This window comes from Pogonomyrmex barbatus, unplaced genomic scaffold, assembly GCF_055798465.1.
Source record: "Pogonomyrmex barbatus isolate J1 unplaced genomic scaffold, ASM5579846v1 scaffold6, whole genome shotgun sequence".
Taxonomy (NCBI): Eukaryota; Metazoa; Arthropoda; class Insecta; order Hymenoptera; family Formicidae; genus Pogonomyrmex; species Pogonomyrmex barbatus.
In genome coordinates this window covers 2,538,174-2,566,049 of record NW_028297160.1, presented here as the reverse complement: position 1 = coordinate 2,566,049, position 27,876 = coordinate 2,538,174, and the positions used below count along the sequence as shown (strand labels likewise).

Sequence of the window (27,876 nt, the reverse complement as noted above, 5' to 3'; positions counted from 1 at the left end):
GTAGTAAACGGTAGACAGAAATAAATCTTGACTCGCGAATTAATCGGCACGATGAATCTCCATAAATCTCCCCCCGGAAGTACCGGGGATGCCACAGTACTTCGCGTTCGCAGCGAGAGGCGAGGAGGGCGAGGAAGTAAAAAGAGGAAACGCAAGAAGCGCGTGCCGACACGCTCGAGAGCGAAATATCTCTCGGGCGAGTGACCTCGTTAATTAAACCGAATTTAGGCGGCTGAGGTCACCGCTCAGGCAGCCGTGCAAGGCCCGAACCTTCCCTCGGCTCGCAATGGACCGGATACAACACACCGGCCGGATATATATCGGAAGGCGATTCCGCTCCGTCTTGCCTTGCGCGGCATGTGATGTCGCGGCTAATTGGAGGCACGCTAATTAACGGGTTAAGGTGAGGAATGCCATTTTTAACGAAGGTCAAGAGACCGGTCACACGGCGCGAGCCACGTTGATGCTGCGTGGCGGCGGGCGCTTTCTCAACGTGAGCCACGGATTGCAAGAACCAAGAGAGAGAATTGCCGGGAACGATTGCCGCAGCGCGACTATGATAAATGGGTCAGATATAGTTAGCGTTCGTAACGACGATAATTAAATCGCAGGCCAATTTTGACGTTGATTGCCCGGCGAAGTAAGGCGCAAAAGCTGTCTCGCGTACGGTATACGTTGTTTCGTTCGGGTCTACAATTATCACATTAGCGATCTCGGGTTCTCGATAACTTTTGCCGCCGATCGTTCCGCCATTCGTGCAGCCTCTTTCAAATGGTCTCGAGAGACGAGAGCATCTCGGGAGAGAGAATACGAAATCTCAGACCTGGACTTCTTTTCTTTTCGATTTAGGAACAAAAAAATATCGAAGAATCGCACGTGTCGTCGCTGGTAATATCGTTATCAGAAATATGCCAATAAAGATGGCTCCTTTTTCAAGGCGAAACAGGTTTTACAGGCGGGGTTACATAAAAGATAAGATTAATTTTTCCTTTCTAATTACACGTTCGCGGATATACAGCTTATTAGCGCAATTATTGTACGCGCGGATGTCATATCGACGGAAATTTTTTTTACGTCGAAAGTTACGAGGTATCTTCGTAAGCGTCACTTATACGGGAATTAAATACCGGGTATTACAATAATGGTTATGCGATCAAACGCTATTAATGCTAACAAGCAATTTTATATATATATATACGAGAGTCACATCCCGTCCATTTGGATCCGGCAAATAATTTGATTAGCTCAGCAGCCAAGTTAATCCAAATAAGATTCAAGCTTGTTTTATAACTTCTAAGAAGTGTTTTTATGACTATTTTAAGATTCTAATAATTATAGACATAATTTAAAGATTGAAAATTAATGATACGTTAAAAGATTGTTATGTCCTAATAAAGATAATAATTTTGTAGAATTTTGACATTAAAATTTTGGGTCTTTAGTGGATTGTTTTAAAGAAAGGGCATTTAATATTTCGAGATAAGATTTGCATGCCACGACAACGTTCTGCAACACTGGTTGACGTCATAATGCCGCACTCACGGAATAGAGATCCGGATTCCGATCGAGAGCATGATGCGATAGGCATTGAGACGTAACGTCTGGAATATACATTAAGTACTCGCATGTATTATTTTGCCATAGAAGATTACGCCGGATAATTTGCCGTTTCTGTGATTGAGCGGCGAAAGAAAAGTTCTTTGTCGCAAAAAAATATCATGACTCAACTGAGATCAATTATAATTTGTATTCTTATTTTCCCCTTCGTTTTTATTTCACGATGTACCACATTGATTTTCTTTTCCTTTTTTTTTACATATATGCAATATATTTTATGCATATATTTTACAATATATAATCAAATTTCTTTTTAAAATTTGTAAACAATGTAATCACACAAACCTTTAAATTAACATATAAAAATTAAATATTGACAACGTCTCAAAATTGAATATTGATAATTTTAAAAATCTTTCAGAAGCAAATATTTGAACTGTTTAAAAATAGAATATTTATCTTAATTGTATTTAAAATTAAGGGTAAATAAAAATAATAACGTAAAATATTTAAATAAAACAAAGATTAATAAAAAAAAGATTAATGAGAATCAGCGCAACAAAAGAATAGTATAAAGTTTTTCTAGTAAAGATGGCTCATAACATTCGTATTGTACTTTCTATTGTTATTATTATTATATATATTGACCCACATTATTTCATTAAATAACTAATTCCCTTTTTTAATAAAATTGTTGCACTGACTCTCATTAGCCCTTTCTTTATCTCATTTTGTTTTTTTAGTTTTAAGAGTTTATATTTTAGTATATTGTTTGTTAAAATATTTAATAAAGTAAAACAAATATATTTTTAACACATTTATATTCTTTTTACACATTTATTTTCTTTTAATGCACTTAAAACCTTCAAATTATTCAAGACAACATACAAAATCTTTAAAAATTGTTTCTTTTTAAATAGGAATTGAAACAATTCAAGATTTACATTCAAAATGATTTGTCATTCAAATGACTTGTCATAAGTCCATTATTGCTAATTGCATTATACAAAAAGTCTTTTACTCGGCTACTCAATTTTAATGTATCTATTTTTCATGGATCATGTTGAGGAATACTTTCGTTGCCATTCGAAGGTATCCTTCTTGCTTCCTCGTCGTGACTCACGGCATTTAAATAGAAAAATAAAATATCGAATCGATCGTCTGGAGATCCACGAGGCGACTATGTTCGCCTTTCTCGCAAAGGCGCTGCTCTCGCGCGGCTTCCTGTCCGCGCTATCCCTCGTGGTAACGAAGGTCACCTTGACCATCGCTCGCGCCCCTTGGGAGGGTAATGATTCGGGCGGGGGCACACAAGGGGGGAACAGGGAGAGACAGAGACGTGGATGGCCTCCAACATCGACATATAAGTCTCAGGATCGGTCCCCACCGGGAGTCAAACGGTCCTCTACTGCCAAGACGGGCAGCAGCTGTGAGAGTTCTTCTTCAATCACCTAGAATCTCCGCGCCGCCGCTACCACACAGGAAATCTGCCTCCGCTACCTCTGGACGATCCGCATCGTAGTAGGCGTTTCTTCCGGAGCCCCCTACCATCCGCGAGCCCGCGAGCCTCCGAGAACGTACCCCCGCGTGGCAGGTGGCAGGCACACCACCGTTGCGCGGTGTTCCTAGACTCGCCGCTTAACGAGAGTGCAACTGCAGTTGGCGGCCGATCTGTGCACGGTTCACGGGGAAACGCGGAGAACGTGCTCGTTCCGACTCGCCGCAGTTTCGGGAGAGACCCAGAAAGAGAGATGAGAATCGTAAGTACACGATGTGCGTCTGTGATACTTGAATACGTCCGCGCGAAATCAGCGAGCGTCCGCGCGGGAACGAACGAGGGAAAGGAACCGGAAGAGGAGGGACGGCCCTCCCGAGGGTCTTGCTACTGTTGCCACGAATGATACGTGCAGAATCGCGAGTGGTCGAGAGTGTTCCGTTCTAAACCAGTGAGATCGTGTCATCAGGGTCTTTTGTTTTAATTAGTGAAATCTTAAACGCTTAGTGAGGAACTCGATAGCTCGATACGCTAAGATTTTCAAAGGACATACGCACGTCTTTATAAGGGAATAGAGAATTTAGGAGTTTCTTGACTTACGCGCGGCTTTATTAGAGATTGTTAGACACAATTGAAATATGTGTGCCAAGTATATAATTCGTGGATTACATTTTTCTGATGCGTTAACTTTCTCATAGAAGAAAAAGCTAGTCTTAAAGACTATATATTTTTATGTACAAGCAAGAATATTATAATCTTCTTAGAAAAACTTTAGCTTTGATTTAATTAAATTTTATTATATTAATGCAAATGTAGATATTCCCATATACAAGCAAGAATATTATAATTTTAATATAGAAGATTTTTAATCTTGAGTCATCTATCTTTGCAAAAGTAATACTCGTATCAATACAAGTTTAATTAAATCAAGACTATCTTAAAGATTATAATATTATTATTATTATTATATATATATATATATATGAGAATATTTGTCTTGATAAATATTTAATTTTAATGTTAATTTTTTTTTCTGTGCACCCTAAGCTAATAAATTTTTTTAGACAACAATCATATTACATTTACTGTCTTATCGTCCCATAATGAAATCAGATCCACGCTCCGTTTGAGATTCATTGTCCGCATCGCGGAAGTCGGTAAAAGAGAATTTTATTCACATCGTTTTAACATAAAAATATAGGTTTCCAAGTATTTCGATTCGACTTTCTACATTCTCATTTCTTTACATTCGATCATAAAGCATGCTTTCTTACATCCGTGTGGTCAATTTGTTTTGGCATCTGCCAAGATTCTCGTCGCAATTAAAATCGCGGAAAAAAATCGTCCTGATTCGCGTTAATTGAACAGAGTTTTAAAGCAAAACGATGCAATTCAATTATTGTTAAAACAAGAATGCTTCTGCCATAATTATTCTAGATTTCAAACTTTCGTAAATCAACGCTTTTAGCAGCTATAAATTTTAATTAGCTACAATGATTAATTAGCTATATAACATTCCATAATCATTTGGAAACGAGAATCTTAAATGCAAGTAGAAGAAGTAGAAAGAGGCTATTCTTTGACTCTTTCTACGATAGCTACTTATTCTCATTCTACAATGTTTTCCTTTGATATATATATATATATATATATATATATATATATATATATTCATGCGTCTTAATTGCCTGCCAGATATGTAAATTAACGGGAAAGATCGATTAGCTCTCACAGGGAAGAAAGATGCACGTAGAGATAGTGGCTGCAGCAATGAAATCTGCAAACACTGCAAACACATGTAACAGTTCATTCAAGAGATTCTAGCCCGTAGCGAGACAAGTCTGCGGCCTTGCCCCGGGCTGTCTGTTCGTTTGTTGGTGAACTGGCGTGTCCGGCAAGCTTTAGATCGTTCACATGTTGCATAATGCATAATAAGAATAACGTTCTCGGGAGAACACTCCTTTGATGACTACATCTATAACAGATGAGTAAGCTTCTAGCCTAACTCAGATCTATATCTGCTTCGGAATTGTTATTCATGCTTATCGTTTGCCATATTAGTGCAGAAGAATGTTATAAACAATTTGAGTTAATTAAAATTATTCGATTTGTTGTTACTGCTAAAATATTTTGATTTTGATTATTCTTCCGATTACGATTTGAAATTATTTATATATGCTTATACTTGCTTATAATTTAAATTTAAATTGCTTATAATTTAAGTTTTTTTGCTTTCAACTCTTTGTTTGTTTAAAAAGATTTTATTTATTAAAACTTTTTCTTAAAATAAAGAAGATTAAACAGGTCGATACAAGAATAACGATTGCTAATAAAATTCTTTATTATGTTACATGTTACATTTTTCGAAATTTTTCATACCCAAATTACATAGAAAATATATATATTATCTATATTACATTACATATTTATGTGTGGTATCACAAAAAAATAGAAACATATTACGTCTAATTATATTGCTGGTAAAAGTGTGAGAGATGCTATTACGATCTCAAGTAACGTTGTATTATTATTGATCAAATTAACCGGTTTAAAGAGAACGCTTAAAATAAAGAGAACGCTTAAAAAGTTAAAATATCATCTTATTAAAATATATTTACGTAATATAGAAAATATAAAAAAAGGAATTGAAAACAACAAGTTATGTAATTGAATCAAATTGACAGAACGTGATCTGATTTAATTTATAAACTATATTAGCTGCATTAATATTTAAACGAGAGCACTGAACATCTCTGAGTAATATTAAGTTCAGTCTTGTTCAGTCTTGTTTAATTTATAAACTATACTAGCTGCACTAATACTTAAACGAGAGCACTGAACATCTCTGAGTAATATTAAGTTCAGTCTTGTTCATATCATGGGCGGCAACATTAATTAACGATATTTTTCAAGTGTTTTTTTCAAATGTATCGCGAGAAAGTAGTGCTAATAATCTGGATTGGTTATGCAAACTATTAGTGAAAATTTCGTAACGTAGGTGTGCAATTCCGGTGTACCGTAAGCTGTAATTTCGTAAGCATTACATTTATCCCATAGCTTACACGTCGAATTGTGGGACGTTAATTGTTAATGCTATCAGTAAGCAATTATTAATATTGTATCCATATCTATAAAATACACTTTTAATTATTGTAATATAATGTAAAATATAATATCATTCCGAGGAAACAATTTTCCCGCGTATAAAAACTAAGAAACTAGTCTCTATTATGAAAGACACACACACACACACACACACACACACACACACACACACACACACACACACACACACACACACACACACACACACACACACACACACACACACACGAGCGCGCACGCACGCACATGTATATTTATATTATATTTATTTATATTATATAATATATTAATCTCTATTTTTAACTTTTCTTAAATATTTTGAATGCGTGGATTTAATTTTTTTAAACGTCACATCTCCTTTTCCGCGTTTCAAAAATTTTTCAAATGTTGGATTCCAAATACATTCACAAATCAAGGTTTAAACTTAAAAGTTTAATAAAATGTATGTGATATTAAATAAATAATAACATATTTTGTTTACTCGCAATATTTGAATTAGACATTATAAAACTAGCTAATTATCGTATGTATATATGTACATGGTTTTCCTATAGATAAATATGCCTGTATTGATTTAGGTTTATTACAGGCGTAGTCAGAAAGGATTTAGTGCACGAATGGCATGCAGAAAGTTACAATTGTGTCACTCCCTTCGTGATTTCACAAGTGGTTACCTCATTGAAATATGTGTGTGTGTGTGTGTGTGTGTGTGTGTGTGTGTGTGTGTATAAAAATGGTGCAAACTTGGTGTAATATAATCAGAATATGTAATATATGAATTTTCCGCTTTATTAATTTTCCTTAAAACAACAAACTATAATCTTTCTATCAAAAAGAATAAAATATTTTGATGCAAAAAATTTTAATTAGTTTTTAATATAATTAAGAAATTTAGCTACAATCAGCTTTTATTATCTTAAATTTTCTATAATTTAAATTGTATAAAATTTGATTTTCAATTTATGTTTGTTTTAATATTTATAAATTATTTTTCGATTATATTATCTTTTTATTCCTTTTACCTACATTTCAAATAAAAGCCCATTATAAATGCTTTTATTTAATAAAATGCAGATGTAACCATTGGTTTAATATCATGAAATTATATTTTGGTGTGTCCTTTTTTTCTCTTAATTAATTAGTCAAATCAACAATTATTGATAGTAAAAGATATATATATATATATATATATATATATATATATTGAATGTTTGAAAATTAGTTGGATGTTAGAAAGACATGTATTACACGTTAATATGCATACTAATATGCAAACTAGATTTGTTGAATAGTAATCAACTGTATTTAAAATATTCTATTTTTTTAGAATATTTTAATTTATGTATATATTTCAAAATCATTACACACACGCATACTTGTTATCTTCTCTTTTTTTATTTTTCTCAGAGAGCGTGTGCAATACTTATCAATATCTTCCATCGTATTTTAGCAGTTGTCCAACCGTGACAATTGAAAACACCCTTTTGCTATCTTTCCTGCTTTCTTGAATTGGCATTACCCCTTTCACAAAACGTCAAAATTGAGAACCGATATGATTACAGATAACACAATGTATTAGAAATATTCGCTCATATTTCTTGTTACATATGACTCTAACGAAGGAGAAAGGAGAACATTTCCTAGTAGGAAGAGGAAATAATAATAGAACTAACGTATTTCTGGCGAAGAAAGAATTATTACTTATGCGTACATGTTGCTATTTATTACTTGTAATATTAATGATTGAATTCATCACTTAGTTCTATATTTGAAGACATTTTATTTTATTTTATATTTTTCTTCAGGCTTGATTATGATTTTATTTTTGCTTTATTTGCAAGTATACTTTGTATATTTTTATAATATTTATCTAGTATTTTCTCATATAACTCAATGTATTTTCACTGATTTAGCACACATTTATAATATTTCGCGATTGTATATTTCACATACACATCACGTATTACGTACATGCACGTTTTTCAACACCTTTGATCCTCTTTCTTGTAATGGCTGGCTTATCGCCAAGGGCGGGTTCGTAATACTAGCATAGAAGCAAACGAGCTTGTCCTAGAATGAATTTAGTGCGTGTATACTTTCACTCGGTAGTGCTTTACATGATGTAGCATGAAAATGATGCGCTCTTATAACTCTCGCTTACCGCGTGCAGTCTCAGATGCAGTCAAAGGAATGGGCCTTAATTAAATTCCGTCGGCAAAGATCTACTTAATTACGTATTTGGAACAAAGTTTTCCTAGAATTTTCAGATCCCGGAAGGAGCTGAGATTTCGAGAGAATAACAATTCTTATGTAAAAAAACGATTTTTTTTTCATCGAATCGCGTAAATTTCCGTGAAAATTTTCGTGAAAATTTTCGTCGTTCATTTTGTAGAATTGTACTTCGTAAATTATCCATAATCATCTGTATGACTGCCATAAAAATAGTTTTATTACATGCAACAAATCAATTTTGCAAGAAAGCGTGCCTCACGAAAGATACGAGGAAAGTAACATCTGTTTTTCTCCATGAAAGAGGCGTTGCCACTCGGGATGCATTCGTCGCCCGTGACGTGTAATTTTCCAACTATTCCGAGAATGCTTACATTCTTGTTAACAATGGATAGTCTCCATAGATAGTTTCCCGAGCTCGACACTTTCTTCCTTTCTTTTCCTTCGCATTAAGCTTTGCGATCGTTGTGATTAAATGTCCGCGAGATTTAAGCACGGCCGTAAACGTTTTCCGCAATATCGGCCATAGTTTTGCCTTGCTGTGCGAGAGGAATAGGAAATTGTCGACCGTGTTAAAAGGGAAATTTCATGCGGGCATAGAAATCCACGGTATGAAACGATGCACATTGACCGATGTACTTACCGTTGGCGTGACGAATTTAATCACGAAGTTTCAGCCAAGTACATGGATGTTCTAAACGGTCTACATAATGTCACGATCAATATTGCACTCCGATATTCTCGATATGATTTATGTCTTACACTCTAATATAATATTTGAATCGCAGTTGGCCCTCGCGAATTGTACTCCTGTTGACATTGCCTGGATTTCTCATAAACGGCGTAATAATATACGGACACCATTATTAACTTTCAGATTGCTTCGAGATAAAAAAAAGGATAATTATACATACATTATAACGAAAAAATTAAAAATTATATTAAAAAAAAGCAGTAATGAGATCAGAGTATATAATTACTTACTGCTTGAATCAAACGTAATTTCTCTTTGCTGCCCGCTGAATTTAACATTTCTCCCGTCGAATTTTCGTGAAGTGCGACGACATTAATCAGACTTATTGCATGTGGAATTATGAAAATTATAATTCGTTACCGGTAACTTTCGGATCGGATATTGCATTAACTGAATGTAATTGCGTACTGATATAAAAGCAAAAATTGCGCGAGTTATAATCGAGAAATAATGATATTCGTCACCTTCGATGCCTTCCATTTCGGGATAACGTAGACGAGTCTTAGATTGCGATATTTCACCTTGCAGGACCAAGGAAACAAACGAGTTATCCTCGATTTTCCTATTCAGAAAATAATGTCTCTCGTCTGATTCTCATCAAAACATAAATTAACGTCCTTAAACCTGACATCTTATTACAAGAAAAACAATTTACAAAATATCCATATTTGTTACGTTACGTATAAGCATAGTTTGCATTGAAACTGAAGATGCGAAAGATAATTTATTTTATAATATCGGAGAATCCATTAAAAATTTTCTAAGTTTTCTTTTCTTTTTTCTTTCCCGTGGAAGTAACGATATTGTGATTTGTAATACGCTTATAACTGTTAAAATATATTAATATTCATCAGTTACTTCCAAAACTTTAAATTAATTAGATCGCCTCTAATGAAAAAATTAACATTATTATAAAGCATGTATTATCAAACATGTAGATAAAATAAATGTAGTTAAAATATTTCACCTTAAAATTTTTTTTCACCTAAAACGTTTTTTTATTATTACATAACTATTATTACTATGTAAATATGTAATAATTATGTATCAAAAATACTTTAAGTACGAATAAATTATCAACTTTATTATTACTTGTGTCGATTATAGCAATTGAAGCAACAATCGAGATAAAGAATGCAGATAAAATAATAAGCGATATTTCTCTTTACAATACTTTCATAATAATAAACGCATTAAAGACCTCGCTATCGCAAACTATCATGCAATTAACGAATACTTTAAATTGTTGCCTATCAGTTTTATTTCTTACTGTGCACACATGCACATTCTCCGAACATACGCAACCTAATTGCGCCGATTAATATTAATGGTGTAAAAGTTCGCCCACAGGAACCGATCGAATATACGTTTCACTCGGCGCCAAACGCGAAAGTGCCATCGTGGACGGTGCTAAGTATCTCTATCTAAGCATTCTACGATCGTAGAAGATTGGTTTAAAGCCGTAAGAGCTCCTCTCGATCCTCAGACTGTCGATAAATATCACTACTATATTGATTCAGAAATATGATTCACGAGAAATCATCTGTTTCATTCACAGAATAGATACAACGAACAAAAGATGTACTAATTTAAATGCATTAATTGCCTTAATTAGGCCTAACAGATATCAAGCGGAAGTGACGATACTTAGTTACGTCTGTTAATAAATGGTAAATTAGGATATATTGTTACCTTCATATCAGATCTGTCTGACCAATAAATTCTTCCTCGATATTCCGCATCGATATGAAAAAGATAACAGCAAATATCCTTAGAGTAATAAACTTCATACAATGCAATTCGTTTTAACGTCCTCGTTAATGTAATAGATACACAGATTAAATAAGGCTGTTAAAGTTAAGTTATACCGGTTTGTTGCATTTTCAAGTTTTCTTCAGGTGGGGCACGAATAAAGATATACAACTCAATAATTGACATATCGATAAATAAATTAATAGAATTAACTCGACAACTCGACATCAAAATAACTTCAGCTCCGCTTGATTGATTTGACCCAATTGATTCATGGGTGAGGAAATACGCGTAAACGGCACGGATACTACAAGTAGCAGCATAAATCATTACGATTTGTATTCAAGATATTCTAAAATTGTTTTTTCATATAAGATAAGTCTTTATGTCTGGAAGAAATTAACGATTTTGAGAGAGACTTTCTAAATTTCCGTCTCGGATAAAAGGGAGAAATTAATTTATTAAAAGTCCTCGCGATGTATCGCGACTGTGACATCCCTCCCAATATCTTTCGCCGTCTTTCTAATCCCACAAATACCGGCGACGAGATGCGCGCGTGTGAGTTATTACAACACGGATGATGAATATTCATCGCCGTTCCGTTCGTCCGATGGGTCGCCGAGTTCGCGGAGACAAAGCAGCGGGATGAAATACCGTCCGCGTAATGAAACAAACCGCACCGTCCGCCCGCATTTCTCTGACGTATCGTTTTTTTTTTCTCTCTCTTTCTCTCCCGTGGGTAAAACGATCGGCGCCGGTCGATCGGCGGATATCGTCTCGTGGCCGTAAAACAAATCGCTATGCGAAATCACCGCGAAACACCGTCGTATGCGCCGTACGGTATTTTTTCTTCCCTCACGATCGTCCGCGTGTTCGCGGACGGAGATATCTGGCCGGCGTGATCTCACGTCACGGTCTTACGCACATGTGTGCCGCACTTTGTGGGCGACCTCGCAGAAACGAAGGCGGCGATGCCGCGCGTGCGACGCGCACTCTCTAAATTACTTCCTTTGCTTCCTTTGCTTCGCGCTCGCGGTCTCTCTCTCCTCGATATTCGCATTGTCATCGAATTTCCGCTAGACCAATCATTGTGTCGTAATCGCGAATCCGAATCTTCTCCGGAAGGATTTTCTCCGGTCGTCTCATCTTCCGTTACATCTCGGATCTCAACATCCTTAGATAGAGTGCCTCGCCTTCACCTTGCCTTCGCGCTGTCTGAATAGAAATGGAACTGCGGTGTCATAATGAACGCTGAATCTCGCGAGATTGCTCATAATTTCGCGAAATCGAGTTCTGCTTCGCGTACTGCGTGTTTCGATCCTTGCGTCTAATTTTGTTGTTGCGTGACAATGACAAGCCGCGGCGACATGAAAAACTTCCGAGAAAGATAGAATTACTAAGATTGAATTGTGTTTCAAAGAATTAATGTGTTGTATGACAGCAGTTCTATGAATTATGAATTGTCACACAATGTTCGTTTCGTCTATCTCACTATCGCGTAAAAAAATTATTCGCGACCTGATATAATTATTATAATTTATATTTACATCCAGAATTCTTAAATAGACGGCAGTATAAACTCGACAAATAAATAGTAAAATTTTTAAATTTTTTATTACTGCTTTTACTTTTGAATGCTTTTTATTTCGAATTCTAGCTGTAGGAAATAAAAAATTAATCTTTTTTAGGTTAAAATATCGTTGTATCTGATACCTCATTTAGCATCTTCGCTAAAATAAAAAAAATTTCAAAAATTAAAGTGGCATTGATGGAAAATCTAAGAATTTTCGAATCAATATACGTTAATATAAAATTCACTTTCTTTCATAGCGTTTCTTCCAATACACGTTTATATATAAAATATTACTACCTATTTTAAATTCTCTCTGCATATTTTAATCACGCCTTACACGTGTTATATTTAATTCTAAAATGTGTTAATTTCTCGCTCTGTTAATTTGTGTCAATATGATTTTTTTACGCATGACTACCCAAATAGAACAAAAAAAGATCATATAAAGATCAAGATGACGTCAAAATGACGTCAAAATGATGTCAAAATGATATCATTTTAACGTCATCCTGATCTTTATATAATTTCTTGTTCTACTTGAGTACCTCGTCAATTGTTGACGAGATCGATAGTTGTTCATTGGATGGTTGATTAACAAAGTGAGTTACGCGTGGAGGCACGCGACCGCACCCGATAAGAATCAGAAACAAGAAAGCGTGCGTTTGTGGAAAAGTCGTAAATAGCAGTCCGCGCGTTTACGCTTTTTTAATGGTCATTATTAATTAAAAGCGCTGTCAATCTGCCGTCCCGCAACTGAGCCTGCGCCATTAGCTTGTCTTTCCGCGGTTGTGTTTATTCTCGGTGATACGATCCGTTATTCCGTTATTTCGCCGAATGTTCGCTTCATTCCGCGCTTTTCGGCCCATCAATTACGCTTCGTTAACGGCAACATATTATTGCATTACGCTTATAAGATAATAATCCGGCTGCGCGGAATTGTATGTCGAAATGTCGAGCGTTGAAACGATTCGCGGCATGCACCAACAGCAAATAGATAATAAATCGTTGATTGCACGTCCCGCCGTTAATTTCCTACTGTAACGATTATCGATCGTTGCCGCGTAAAAGGATATCGTCGCGATTGAAATCCCAGAAGCCCAACGATCCGAGGATCGTTAAAGCAAAAATCGCCGGTCTCGGAATTTCTGTTAACGAAACGCGTACGTATCTGCTTTCGCACGATTAGTCCGCGGCGAAATTCCGTTCCGAGAAATCGCGCACAACTCGCTCGATTTTAAAGGCAAGCTACCAACCGATTTGCCTTGACATTGCACCGACGAAAGAAAACCACGCGAAAAGAGACTCGACAGAAAGCGGCCATGCAGCGGTGGCTCACCTTGCCTTTGATACAGAAATCTCGCGAAATGAACCATGGCAAACTCGGTTTGCCAACGATCATTGCTTGTCGATTGAGGTAATCTTTATATTATCCGAGTGTTTACCTCGAGAAACCGACTTTATAATTGCAATCGAGAAGTGGTGTCCTTCGATGATCTTCTCGTCGACGCGTTTGATACCTCGAACGTCGTCGAAAGGCATCATTCGTAAATCGGTTGTAACGATTTCATCAGAAGCTTTACGTAAGAAAACGATATCTCGAGGAAGAAAGAAATTCGGCCCCGACGTTTCGTTCCCAGTTGCTCCATCTTTTTTATATTTACGCAAGGACATAAAATTCATGGCGCGATAACGGATTTTCAAAGCGAATGCATAACGCAGTTTACGTCATCCTAATTTGACGAGAGTCCTTGTGGCTAACTCCGTTAATTTGATTGTGACAGTGTTTGCCTTGCGACATCATGGGAGCGCGATAGATTGATGAAGAAAATTGAATACGCGATGTAACTGAATGAATTTCCAGAAGTTGTAAAAAAAATTACGATAAAAAAAATTATTGTCAATTGAAAATTGTTATTAATAGGAGGCAGCGCTAAAGAAAATCGCGCTAAAGAAAAATAAAATTTTTTCGTAACGCATCCACAATTTCTGGCCAATTATAAACGCGAGTTCTCGACGAAATGGAAACGTTAAGCGGTATATATGTATTTGCTTGTAAATACTTCATGGAAAAGTGTGCCGTGGAGTCGTAAATTTCTGCGGCCCGCAGTGGAAACTGTACATTAGAAACGTGGTCGATCAATCGTAAAAATTGTCACGCACCTTCGTCACGGACGATATAATTTCACAGATCAGAGAGAGCGTACGGGTTGTCAGAGTGTAGGTAAAGGGATATAATTCTGACTTTTACAGCGCAAGTTTCAACGAGGGACGCATGACCGCGCGACCAATATTCTGCTCGTTCTTAAAGCCTATCTCGATAATTTAAAGCCTATACTTAATGTCATTATGTGGGTAGTATCATTATTTAGCACCTGACAGGCTAGACTCGGCACGGACTCGGCTCTAGTGGCAAGGTACACCGATAATTATCGTAATAACGGCGTTATTTTTTTTTTCGGATAGCCGAAATAACGGTCGAACATACTCTCGTGATGATTCGTTTGCTCGTTGCGCTACGAAGAACAAGTTTCGTCAAGCAGCTGTTGCTCCGTGAGAATTCGACTGATTAAATGCCACGCAAAAGCATTCTTACTTTGTTATAATTAATAACTGGCAGAGTAGACGTCTAGAAACGAGCGAAAAAAATATGTACTTGGTTCCTCGATCTAGTTTTCATCCTGTGTACCAACTATGTAAATCGCTGCAATATACCGTGTGATTGCTCATAGGAAAAGATTCTTTCTCAGCGTGATATCGTATCGCATTTGCGATTCACAAGAGGCGGTTGCTGCACAATTTCATAATCACGATTCAAAAACGTAAGATTAAACATCCAAGTTAGAGCTGCTTTTCCTTTTCCATTACGCTTCTGTTGCACAATTTTCACAACCTTCTACAATTTAGAAATTAAAATGAGATATTCTTGCTTCTTTCTTAAAGATTTGGAATAAATTTATATATCTTATTGTCAGGTAGATTTGCTATCTCACTTATGAAATTTATCTAGTTTCGTATAAAGTGCAGAGAAAAGATTTTATTCTAAGTTGCACATTTTGTGAGAATAACGAATTTCTTTTTAATTGTAGATAATTCTAGTCGCATTCGTCATGGCCATCCTGACGAGCGTCACGGCGCAAGACTTCAGGCATTTCTTCGCGGGATTTGGTCCTTACGGAGGTCTTCGAACCTCGGTACTGAGGGATGCGAGATCGAATAGAGGTAAGTTATTTTAACAACAACCGAGATTATATAATGGAGTTTTTATGAAAATAACGGCTAATAGCTTTATCGACCAAAACTTAAATTTAAACTAAAAAAGAATTGATATATATTATAATATATGTTGTTTTTTAAAAATTATAATATGTATTATGTTATTGATGTTTTTATAAAATTGTAAGCTGACCAAGTATAGATTTCTAATATCGTTTATGATTTTCTGAGATGACCTTTTATAACTGAGACTACGTCAATTTACATAATGTTAAAGATGTTTCGTCGGTATATTATTATTGTACCCGATTGCTCGCTACAAAACAATTATGCTTTCCTCTTTTTTTCTGCATACTTTGTTATTAAATCTCTCGAAGTATCCGAGTACTCGAAGTACTATTACCGTTTACGATATGCTTCGGAAGTGTTCCCGCTTGTACATCTTCTATGTTATCAGGAAGCTGAGAATCGTATAATTACGACGATTTCTTGTTATGTTTTCTTCTATTTGCGTACGCCGCGAAGAAACGGCCTCATTTTATCCGCAGGTAACGATAGGCATTCCAATACTGTTCGCTAGAATTCCTCAATCGTTCGAAAGTTCTTCCTCGATGTGAAAGATTTCTAAGAAACAAAGTCTCGCTTACGATGTTATTGAAAGATGTAACAGACTATAATTATTGTTTTGTGTTAACTGTGTAAAACCAAAGCATAGTAGCAAAGCTAAGCTAAAAGTACAATTATACAGTAAACTGAAGTTTTACAACAATTTTACTAATTTTATTTAATTTTTTAATTTTTTTAATTTAATTTTTTAGTTTAATTTAATTTTAATTTAATTTAATTTTATTTTATTTAATTTTTTAATATTTAATCTTAATAGTTTTTAATAAGAAATTTGTTGTTGAGAAATTGAGATGAAATAAATATACAGTCTTATAAAAATATCTTAGGAGATTAGTAGATGCTCATTATTCGTAGTTACCAAGTTCATTTATATAACATTCCATGCACAATTGACAATATAACAATCATTTTTATGACGGTTTATGTTCATTCAGCTGTAAAGATCTAAGATATAAGAGGAATGCTCTTTGAAGTACACAATGTCGTATAATCAAACGACTGATTGCGATCGAGAGGAGCGAGTTTGAATCGAATTGTGTGGGTAATGTCCGCTATTGATGCAGAATCTATCTTGCTTAGATAGTATAGAACTTTTACCGGAACAACAAGCCTAACTAGAGATTTATCCAAACACGTGGACGCGTAACGGAAGGAAAGGCAAGCCATTTACTTTCATATATGAATGTTATGAATTATGGCAAATTTCTGACCATGTTATGTTAACCAGTTCGTTTCTATTAAACACATAATTCCTTTAATCAAATTATGACATTTTTATTAATTATATATATAGAAGTAACAGCGTAAAATTTTTTTACGTTTATACTTATATTTATAAATAACATTTTCTTTAACTTTGAAATCTATTCTGAATGATTAATTCTGAAATCCATTTTGATATGATTATTTTAGATTGTTTAGTATAAACGTAAAAAATTTTACGCTGTTACTTCTAAAGTTAATCGAACTACATTATTTAAATGCCATGGACAGGATATATATATGATCCTTGCAACATGTTCGGGTGTTGGTATGCACATAATAATCGATATTGAAATAAGTGTCAAGTTCAAATTCATGTACAATAAGTAATGCGTCATGTATCATGTGTCTGATAGAATGCTGAATAAGTAGTCTGGGCAACATAAATCACATTTAATTTGCCAATACAAAAACTAACTGTCCTAGTTAAACGCACTGTAGAAAATGTAAGAGCATATGTTTATTATTCATTTTGTAATATTTATACTTTTTATTTAACTCGAACATTAGGCTGTTGTAGTTTTTATGATGCTATCTAACTTTGAAAAAAAATCGTAGTACTAAATGATCAATGCTTTCAATTTATCTTCCATTCTCATAATTCTCATTATATCAAGACTACTGCTTAGAAACGATTATTGGGATAAGATCGGAAGCCTATGTCAGTTAAACAAACTGTTCATTTTTTTGCTGCTGAATATTCATAACGATTACTCACCAGACTCGCCTTGCGAGTATTACAGTATATTCTGTACTTCATAGTAATAACAAGAGAAGACTACTAGACAAAATCAGCATTTGTTACCCAAGTGCCATGACCGCCAAGATAATTATCTCAAAATCTAGATAGTATCTGCATCTCTATATAATATCATGTCGGTAAGTCGATTAATAATACTGGTATACAAGCAACTTCCTCGTGAAGTGTGTTAGAAAGGATTTCCACTACTCCTTCGTAGATAAATTCAACTTTCCTTTAATACCACGTAACACTATGCCACTTATTATTAGTTGTGGTTTGTTAAATAATATAATATGCACAATCGATCAAATAATTTGGAGACAATTTTTGTTTAGAAAGTTTACATTAGGCAGTTTTAAAACTTTTTTTGAATATTGAAAAAATTATTGTTTTTATTAGAATAAAAATAAATAAATAAATATTATTTGTTTTCATTGGAATAAAAATAAATAAAAAAATATATATCTTTTGCAGCAATCATCATAACTATTAATCATCATAACTATTAATAATTCATAACTATTAATCATAACTATTAATAATTTACGTAAACGTATTAATTGTACATTTATTATTTGTCGAATAATTTTAAAGAAATGTATATTTAGTGTTATATCGAATAAAAGCTTTCAGTTAAATAAGGTTAATCGAAAGTTGTTTTAACGTTACATTTAATGATACTATGTTTACCATGTGCGATTAACCGCGCATCGTTGCTTTCCCAGTGACCATGAAAGCCAATGATCTTCGTAACTGAAGCAAGTGTCCAATCAACTCGATTCACTTTCAAACATCAAATGATCATGTCGATAATGATCGTGTAGATCTCGTATACCATTGTAAATACCACTCGTTATAGATCATTGAAGATCAATAGATTCATTAAAGAATATTTAGCATACAGTGTTTAGCATACAATGAGTATGCTATTGTATCACGGTACCAATCATATTTCGTTATAAATTTTTGATCGACGATTTTATCAAAACAATGGTAAAGATCTATTCGCGAAAATTATCCCAAGGATAACAGGCGTTTCTTCTTCTCACGTGATTCAAGATTGCCGTTAAAAAAATTTTAACGCATTCACCCGGAGGAAATGCAGAAATAAAAAATAAAGTTTGCATTTTTTGGTATCGAGACAAACAATCGTGAGAACGATCTCTAGCAGTCTTTAAAGCGGAATTGCGAAAGTACACATTTTAACACGTTAATGCGTTTCTTTTTTCGTAGGTCCGGTGTTATTCCCACCTGGGCCGCCACCCAATGCAGCTGACACCAGCGGCGTCATCGTAGGCGCGAGCGGATATGGATTTGTGCCACCCAGCGCAGGTAAATCGTTCATCGGATTCTGAGAATCAAAAGAAATCCCGGTGCTCTCTCCACAAAAAAAAAAAAAAGAAAAGAAAAGAAACAGACGAAAGGGTTGGAAGGGATCCGATGGTGGAATAGACGAACCGGCGAGTCTTTATGTGACCAGTCTCTGCATGTAAGGCAACCCAAAGAGTCGTCGAGGATAACGGAATGAGTAAAAAAAGGGAGAGGAAGGGAGACAGTATATATATTTATTTCTCATCACGCGATACCTCGTTCGCTCCTCTGCACTCGACTTATGTATAAGCACTATTTATTGTTGTCACATGTAAAATAACATAGTCTCTACGATATACATACATTTCTCGAACTTCCTAAACTTTAATTCCACGTCAAGGGTGCATGAGCGTTGTGCATGCGCGTTGTGCATGTGCAGAATTATGATGTTTATTGTTTTATGAAGTGTTCGAAAAGTCATGCGAAACTCTCTGATGTATATTAATGTTTTAAATACAGTAATGACGTTATGTGAAAAGAGATATGTGATGATATGTCCTAAGTTATAAATTACAATGAGTGAAGAGCACATTAATAATGCAGGTTTTTTTATAAAAAGAAATTACTGTGCGTATATTCGCGATAACGTTACTGACTTGTCATCAAATACAAAGTGTTAATATTTATATTATATAAAGAATAATTTAATGCGATATTAAATTTTAAAAAAGCATTACAATTTATAATGTAATTAAATGCAGTATATTAAGTTAAAAAATGATTTGATTAAGATAAGATATGATTTTTTATTATAAATTGCGCGACTGTTCGAACACTATTTGTAATTGTTAATAGCGTTATATAATATACAAATGCACTGTAAATTAATAAAAAAAAAAAATACCTCAGCAAACAATCGTCGCAAATCCGACGTACGCATAAATGTCCCAATTTCAATCCCCTCTCATATTGTGTAAAATTGGCTTATTAAAGATTGAATTCGCTTGATTCTTTAGTGGTTCTCGAAGCTATACACGACTTCAAGAACTAACAAATTGTAAAAAATTTCTCCCCTGTTACCTCTGTCGTTATGTTCTCACAAAGATTGACTTCGTCTTACCTACCCGAGGTTCTTCGATTCTTGAATCTCGGCGGATACGTCGTTTTGCGAGTGTGCTAATGGTATCCTGTCGTTCACATCGAGGACGACAATCAGCTCTTCTCATTACACACACACACCCGGAAGAGTTGTACGTTGAAATAACATTACAATGGACGGCCACGATCACGAGCATGTTGTAAGACTTAACTCTCGACGTCTCGCTTGTCTCGTCTCTATCGTGATTTCCCTCGAATTGGATGGACGAATTGGATGGACGATCAATTCGGGAATCGCAAATCGTGGCAAACGAGACGCGATACTAATACATGGTACGCGGGTCTTTTAGCTATTAAGTATTAAGTGCAGGGTTGGGAAAGTTACTTTTTAAAAGTAACTTAAAAGTAAAAGTTAGTTTCTCGTTACTGAGCCAAAAAAGTAACTAGTTATCATTACCAGTTATTGATTCTGAAAAGTAATTCATTATTGTTACGTAAAAAGGAACGAGTTGTTATTTTCTCCGTTACTTTTTAAAGTGAAATTTAGATTAAAAAATTAATTTTTCTCATATTTTTTGTTAAACTATCTCTTTGAAAATAATCAAACTTTTTATCTTAAATTCACAAGATCACAAAAAATTTAAAGATTTTTTTAAATACTCAAAATACAAATAAAAAAGACTGTGGTTTTCATTAAATTCATAAATATAGCTAAAATACTTCTATTTATCCTCAATTTTCTGTTTACAAATTTTTGAAAGACGATATTATATTTATAAAATCTATTCTTGTGATTGATTTATGATAAATTATTCTTAAAACAGTCTTAAGTATAACATCGGACTATAAATCGATCGCAGACTGAATATTGAATATAAAATTTAAAAAATTATGTCAAAATATAAAAAGTAACGATAAAAGTAACTCAAATTCGTTACCGTTACTTAAAAAAAATGTAACATTACAGTTACTAAAGTAACATCGTTACTAGTTTGTTATAAAAAAAAATAATTATAATGATGCGGCGTTACAAATAAACAATAAATAATGCGTTCCCAACCCTGGTAATATGCACTACAGCATGTCGGGTGACAGAAATGCACTAGCCGATAGATATCGTAATCACCTGCATCGTGCAAGGTAAGTCCATAGAAGTAATATATTTAATATTCCCAGTGCGATATCGCCATAATTGGATACCGCAAAATGTTGCAATAAACGTTCAATAAACATTTTTACCTATCCTAATCTCCTTTTTATCTGTAATTACACGAAGATAAACACGAATCATTTTCTTTTTTTTTTTTTTTCGGTATAATACAGACTTTCATCAGATCGTTATCTTATTAACCTTGTCAGCGCCGCTCAGGTCCACTTACCGGTTTAGAACCGCCGGTTAGAACCGCCCGATTTACCCAAAGCGAAAATCGAAGAAAGCGAGATCGGGTTCTAAATGCGTAAAATCGATTCACGCCCAAAACGTACCATTAGAATCGTGAGACGACGTGGGTCTCCTTGCGTAATCGGATCCCCTCGATTTCCGCGACGTAATACACGCGGCGGGGGGGGGGGAGGGGGGGAGCAACGCGTCTCTTCCGGTAATTTAAGCGCACGCTCGGCTTTCATTTCTCGCGCCGTTCTTCGCACCTGCGCTACGGCCCGCGTACGGTGGACTCATCAAGCGGCATAACGAGACGTAATGAGAGAAGGAGATATAGCCATGTAGAGGAGCTGTATAGAAAGAGGGATCGCTGCTGCGACGAGCGATGGAAGACTGGAGATGGAACACCTTTGTACTTCCTTCTTCCGCGAAACCGGCGAGCGCAGCTGGATACCGGTTTCCTCGCGCGGGGGATCTTCAGCCTTGGAGCACGCGGGCGTCCGCGGCGGTTCGGTGAAAGCGATTTCGAGCGATTCGAGGCCTCTCGTGGCCTCGTGGCGGCCCGCAAACTCGTTTTACGCGTAACCTTACTTAAGTTACTCCATTGTGCGTAACAGGTGTTACGAGGCCGTCAAGGCGACAAGGTTGCCTTTTTGGCCAGTCACCGGAAGAGCGACGAAGACAGAGAGAGACGAGGATCAACGCTCCCTCGATCTCGCCTCTGACCGAGGAACGAGACGGTCGCACGCGGTCAAGTTCGATCAACTTTTTCCCTCTCGACCCGCGTGAATCATTCGCTTCATTTTCATTCGTTCTCGATTCGTATCGCGAATTTTTCAATTTATTCGAGATATTTTTTTAAATACAGGCGAAAGTTTGTTGAGATTATGTGGCAGACATAAAAATGAAGTACTCTTGGCAAATGGAGGAATTATATAAGACGTTCGTGCAACATCATTTGGAGAATCTCCCGCGTCAAGGAATATTTATTGGAGAGTGACAAAATGATTGGAAGAGCCGAATTCGGTGTTATAACAGTAATCGTAAAATCACGTTTCTCTCCGCCACAAAAGCCAGATGTTGCGACGCCTTTCACGAGAAGAACGACGACAGATCGCGGTTTTAGTGCGTTATCGGTTGTCTCTCCGGGAAGATCAATGCCGTCCAAAAATGTCAAGTGTCATCAAGCTTGTAATCGACGGAAGAAGCGAGAATTTTTGATTGCGTAATTCGTGTTTTGTGAAATTCAGTAGAAGAAACGGCAGAAAGAAGACGTGATCGCGTACGCGTGAAAATGCGTTGATGCAATATCATGCTCGATGCAATAAAGCTTTGTTTCCATACATGTAACCGTTGGACAAATAACAGTCTGGATGAAAATCACTCGGATTGATTCAAAGAAGAACAAAGATTCGTAAATCGCTCTTTTGCCGGATATAAATTTTTTTCTATGTTAATATTCGTTGCGCGAGCATAATCGGGAAAATGTATGCGATCGAATAAAAAAATTCTGTACTTCTGCGAACAAAATATTCTGTAACGCTGCCGCGGAATTATATTTTATATAACTCTATAAAAGATAGCGGGGAGAGGAAGAAAGGCACAAGCGGTAACGGTATTAAAACTCGCGTACGACGCAAAAGAAGTGAATGGCGGGCGAATAAATTCTCCCTGTGGAGAAACACGCGCCGCTGATATCGGGGGAAAGCCTTGTACATCTCGCACTTTATAACGTTTTGCACTCGTTAATGCGCGCAACTCGACACGGGAGAGAAAACATAAATCTCGGATAGCCGTACCGTGATTAACGTGGCGGTGCGTTGAGGAGATTGAGGAGGAGGTACGTTAAGCTCGAAACTAAGACCCCCAAGGGTTGGTGGCTCGGGGAAACGCGGCTGCTTTATCGGGACAATTCTGGAGATTAACCAGCGCAGATAATGAGTACAAAGTGTAATTTAATTCTCCGGCAGGAAATAAAATTGCTGAGCCGCGCGAGACACGTTTTTAGCGCTAATCGGATTGATAAGGCCGAAAAAGCCGAAAATTGACGCAATCCGCGCGCGAGAATCACTTCCGTTCGTTAAATAATATTTTCGTAATTGTTTTTCCTTCGAAATCTTTAAATTTCTGAAATGAGAAATAAGCACTCGCGATAAGGAGGTGCGTACGGGTATATTCTTCATCCGCAATTTGCCAATTACGAACGATCGTATCTCATACCGATAACGAGCCGAATCGTGAATCTTGATGCGGCTGAACAAATATAATACGTCGCTGAAGATGGTAACATTCGGGGTCAAACGGCCATTCGTTCCCCTTGATAGTCATTAAACCCGACGATCCGCATTTAATTACGCAACACGCAAAAACTGTTGACCCCTCCGGACGTCCTTGACGGAAATTTATCTGGGGTTGAAAGGAGGAGGGCGTGAAAAACGAATTTTCCCCGAAACTCGTCGTCGGTATTCCCCGTGGAAACGAACTCGCCTAACTTAACGATATCTCCGTTAAATACTTTTTTCACGGGACATTAATTTGAAACCTGAATGAGAAGACGTTCGCACGGAGATGCCTGGAAGAAGTTTTTAATGACTCGATATAAAGTGTTCCAATACATTTGACTAACCAGCTGCAGATCGTATCCATATAATTTCGACAACACAACATACGATACATTCAATTTTTAACAAAATTATTCAGTATAAAATAATCATAAATTATGCACGTATGTAGCGTTTGATAAAATATTTGATAAAATTAATTGAACATTCCAAAAGACGAAGCGTTAATCTTTAAGCATTAACGATACGTTGCGATCAATCGTTCGAATTATTTTCAAGCCAGACCTGGCCAGCCATTTATTGACAATTATTTTTTGACGCTGTCGTACGTCATCAGGACGTTCTCGCATTTAAATTGATTATAAACGAAACGGGGACGGAATCCTTTCGGCCCCTTAATGGCTTCCATTTGGATCCCCCGTTCGTTCCGCGGTCGACTTTATTATCGACACCGCGTACGATTTTGCCAACGCACACGTGTACTTTCATGCGAAAGCGTGAGGGAGAAGCGACAGAGAGCATTAGGGGACCGGAAAAGCGAGCACTTACTAATCAAAGGATGGAAGGCGAAGGGGATGAGGTCAGTTCAGCCCGCCAGCTCCGACGGGTAGAACAAGGTGACGAGGGTCTTGTAATTAGCAGCTTTGAAGTGGTATCACCCTCGCTACTCATTAGCGACCTTCAGGTGTTCCGAATGTTAACACATTCCGAGCGATACTTTTGACGGCGGAATAGCAGATGGAAATCACACAGATCATTACACGGAACTCGCGCTGATGAATCCGGGGAGGGTTCTCAGAAGTTGTCGTCAAATGATAGTATAAGAAGAATGAAAAACAGAATGAAAACGGTGGGGAAAATATGGAGAATAAAAAAAAAAAGAAGATCTAAATTTAGTTGAGCGGGAGAAATCAAGAGAGTGATTTTACTGCGATTTCCAATAATGATGAAGAATCTGCCGGAATCTGCTGGCGTTAAACACCTCGGAAGTCTGAAAATATTATAATTAATTTTCCATGCTTCGTTTACCTACGATTCTGTAGGAGCAACAGAGATAGATGGAATAACGCTTATATGCGTAAATTTAAAGTGCGTGATTTACGAGCATTTTAATATTCAGTGTTAAATATCGCCCGCGCATGATAAATTGATGAAGAGAAAATCTAGCATGTTTAATTTTTTTTAATAATCCATCGTTAAAAAATAAAATCTTGTAAAATAATTTATCATCTCGTCAATTTAAAAATGTTCGGAGTTTGAGAACGAGTCTTTATTTGTTTCAGGATATTTCACCTACTTCTATTACTAAAGATTCGGTAACCGAGGGACTGAAAAGAAGATGACAACTCGAAGAAAATGGAGGTCAAGGATGTTTCGGACGGTTACGGTTCGCAGACTTCAACTAGAATTTGTGGATGTAGATGAAACGTTACGTGGCAATGCGTGTCCGTCGAAGGAAAGATGAGTCTGAAATGATTCTTTTTCTTTATATTTAACAATGGTCTCTCCTCTATGATTGGCGGCGTGGGAGTACGCCTACTTCTCTCATGAACTTTGCCAAATTACGTAAGATTCGCAGGATAAAAGAGAGCTATTAGAGCGACGTACAAATACGTGCGATTACACGATAAGCAGAGCTTCTTTTTCTCATCAGAAGATATCAAGTTTCCTCCCAAAGGTCGTATACAAAATATTTTAACGCAAGAGGTGAAAGTTCTAGCGAAATAGCGCAATAAACGAGACTTGTGTTCCCTTATCTCCTCCGGATTAAGGATCATTCGAGATGCATCTTTAAGACCCTAATGTCAACGAGATCAATAATTAGCAGCGAAATATATCGGCCATATCGAAATTGATATTACGGCACTTAGTTTTAGTCTCGATACCGAACACGGTAATCCCGAGCATAATAATACGAGCAACGAGAACGTCCGTTAGCCGCGTAATGAAGTCTACGAAAGTACAAGTCGTATTTTATGGTGCATTACTACGGGTATTCGCGCCTCCGCGTGGCGGTAACGCTCAGGCGTGTATAATTAGTAACAGCCGGAAAACACCGTGCTCTCTTGACAGTGCGATCCTAGAACAAAGCGAGCGGGACTTGAATAGCTTCGTGCCTTACAGTCGAGATATATCCGCTTATGAAACAAGACCAGGTAAGATAGAGGTGGGTCCGGCGCGAGCATCGCTGGATCCACTGAGAATGATTAAGAGACATGATTAAGAGCGATTCGTACGATTCGTGCCGACCGGTAAGTTATTTATTGCGACCGCGATGGCGATTTAATTAAGTATTAAGTAACCGTTTTCGGGCGAACAGTCTTTGCCCGATCCAGGCCGATTCGCGTTGAAATTGTACGCTCCGTGTAATCAGTGCGACTCAACATAAGTAATATTTATATGTAAATGTGGTAGAAAAAGAGTAAGGAAATGATATGGGGTCACGAATCAATGGCGGGGTGCCGTCACCGCTTTCGTTTCCATGCAATTCGGTCATGGTTCTTTAAAAGCAAAAGATATATGTTCCACGTTGGTGCATTAATACCCGGCTTCCCAGCCAATTTGTTCCGCACGCGCCCGGTTTTAATCGCACGGTGGCGAAAAATACGCAAGTCCACAGCTTCATTGATCCGTGACCGAAAAACATCCACATTCTGGTTAATTGACTTGCCCTTACGTAATTTTCGTAGACGTATGGTCTTAGAATATTTTTGTAAGTTTTTATATACATCTATAAGGAGTGTGTAAATATTATATAATTTACAGAAATATAAAATAAAATCATATCAAATAATGTCTATAAATCACGTTCACTAAAAATTTATGTCTATGAAAATTATATAGCTTTAATTTGTCAGTTAGCTTAATTCGTCAAGTTAATAATAGTTAATCAATTAAGTAATTTAGTGGAAAACCAAACATATTAAGAAATATTTCAAAGATGAATCATGCAATGGTTGCATGTATAATTAAATTTTTTATAAAAAAAGAAAACGATTTATTTTGTGTTTCGATAAAATGATGACATACAGTTTTGTAAAATAAATTGAGAGTGAAAAACTGTAATGATTAATTACATACATTAGTGAATATTATAAATAATGGAAAACATGTGTAAATATTAATATGTATATGTTTTCTATTAAATATTTATAGCACTTTTTTAATAAAATAGCACGCATTAATTACTTTGTATGTATATTAATTCAATATAGAATATGTAAGTGTATCAAAGTTGCAGCGGGGAACCTTTCATTACTCAAGGAGATCTCGTCCAGGAATGAAATTTGCCAATAAAATGATAAACACGACGGGCAGCATTCTTATCCGTGACAAAATCTGTGGTGCACGACGCTCGCATGACGACGATAATTACCATTGGACGCCATTATTCGCGTTCGTGTATTAGTAATTACGAAAGTTTCCTGCAACCCATTCGAGCGCGCTCGGATATTCAAACACATGTATGTCCGACTATACATAAGACTCTCACTCGATCTTTGCGAACGGAGAAACCGTGTCTTGTAACGTGTAACGAAAGTACATTTACGTCCAGTCGCGTATTAATGAGCAGGGTGCGAATATTAATATTAACAGATAATTTTTTCAAAGCAAGACAGAGACTCGTAAGTAAGCCGCATATTGCTTCAAATAAAAGTTAGAACAATTTGTTGGTCAAACAATTATATAATTATCTGAATATAATTTATGTTATT

At 36.2% G+C, this 27,876-nt stretch overlaps 1 protein-coding gene across 1 annotated transcript; it reads left to right on the top strand.

The window, feature by feature from the left end:
- Positions 1–2,942: 2,942 nt before the first annotated feature.
- Wat (worker-enriched antennal transcript) lies at positions 2,943–27,345 on the top strand. The gene is made up of 4 exons (XM_011639903.2): positions 2,943–3,317; positions 15,552–15,684; positions 19,043–19,141; positions 25,444–27,345. The coding sequence occupies exons 1-4, from the start codon at positions 3,309–3,311 to the stop codon at positions 25,467–25,469; spliced, it is 267 nt and encodes an 88-aa protein (XP_011638205.2). The 5' UTR covers positions 2,943–3,308; the 3' UTR covers positions 25,470–27,345.
- Positions 27,346–27,876: the final 531 nt, after the last annotated feature.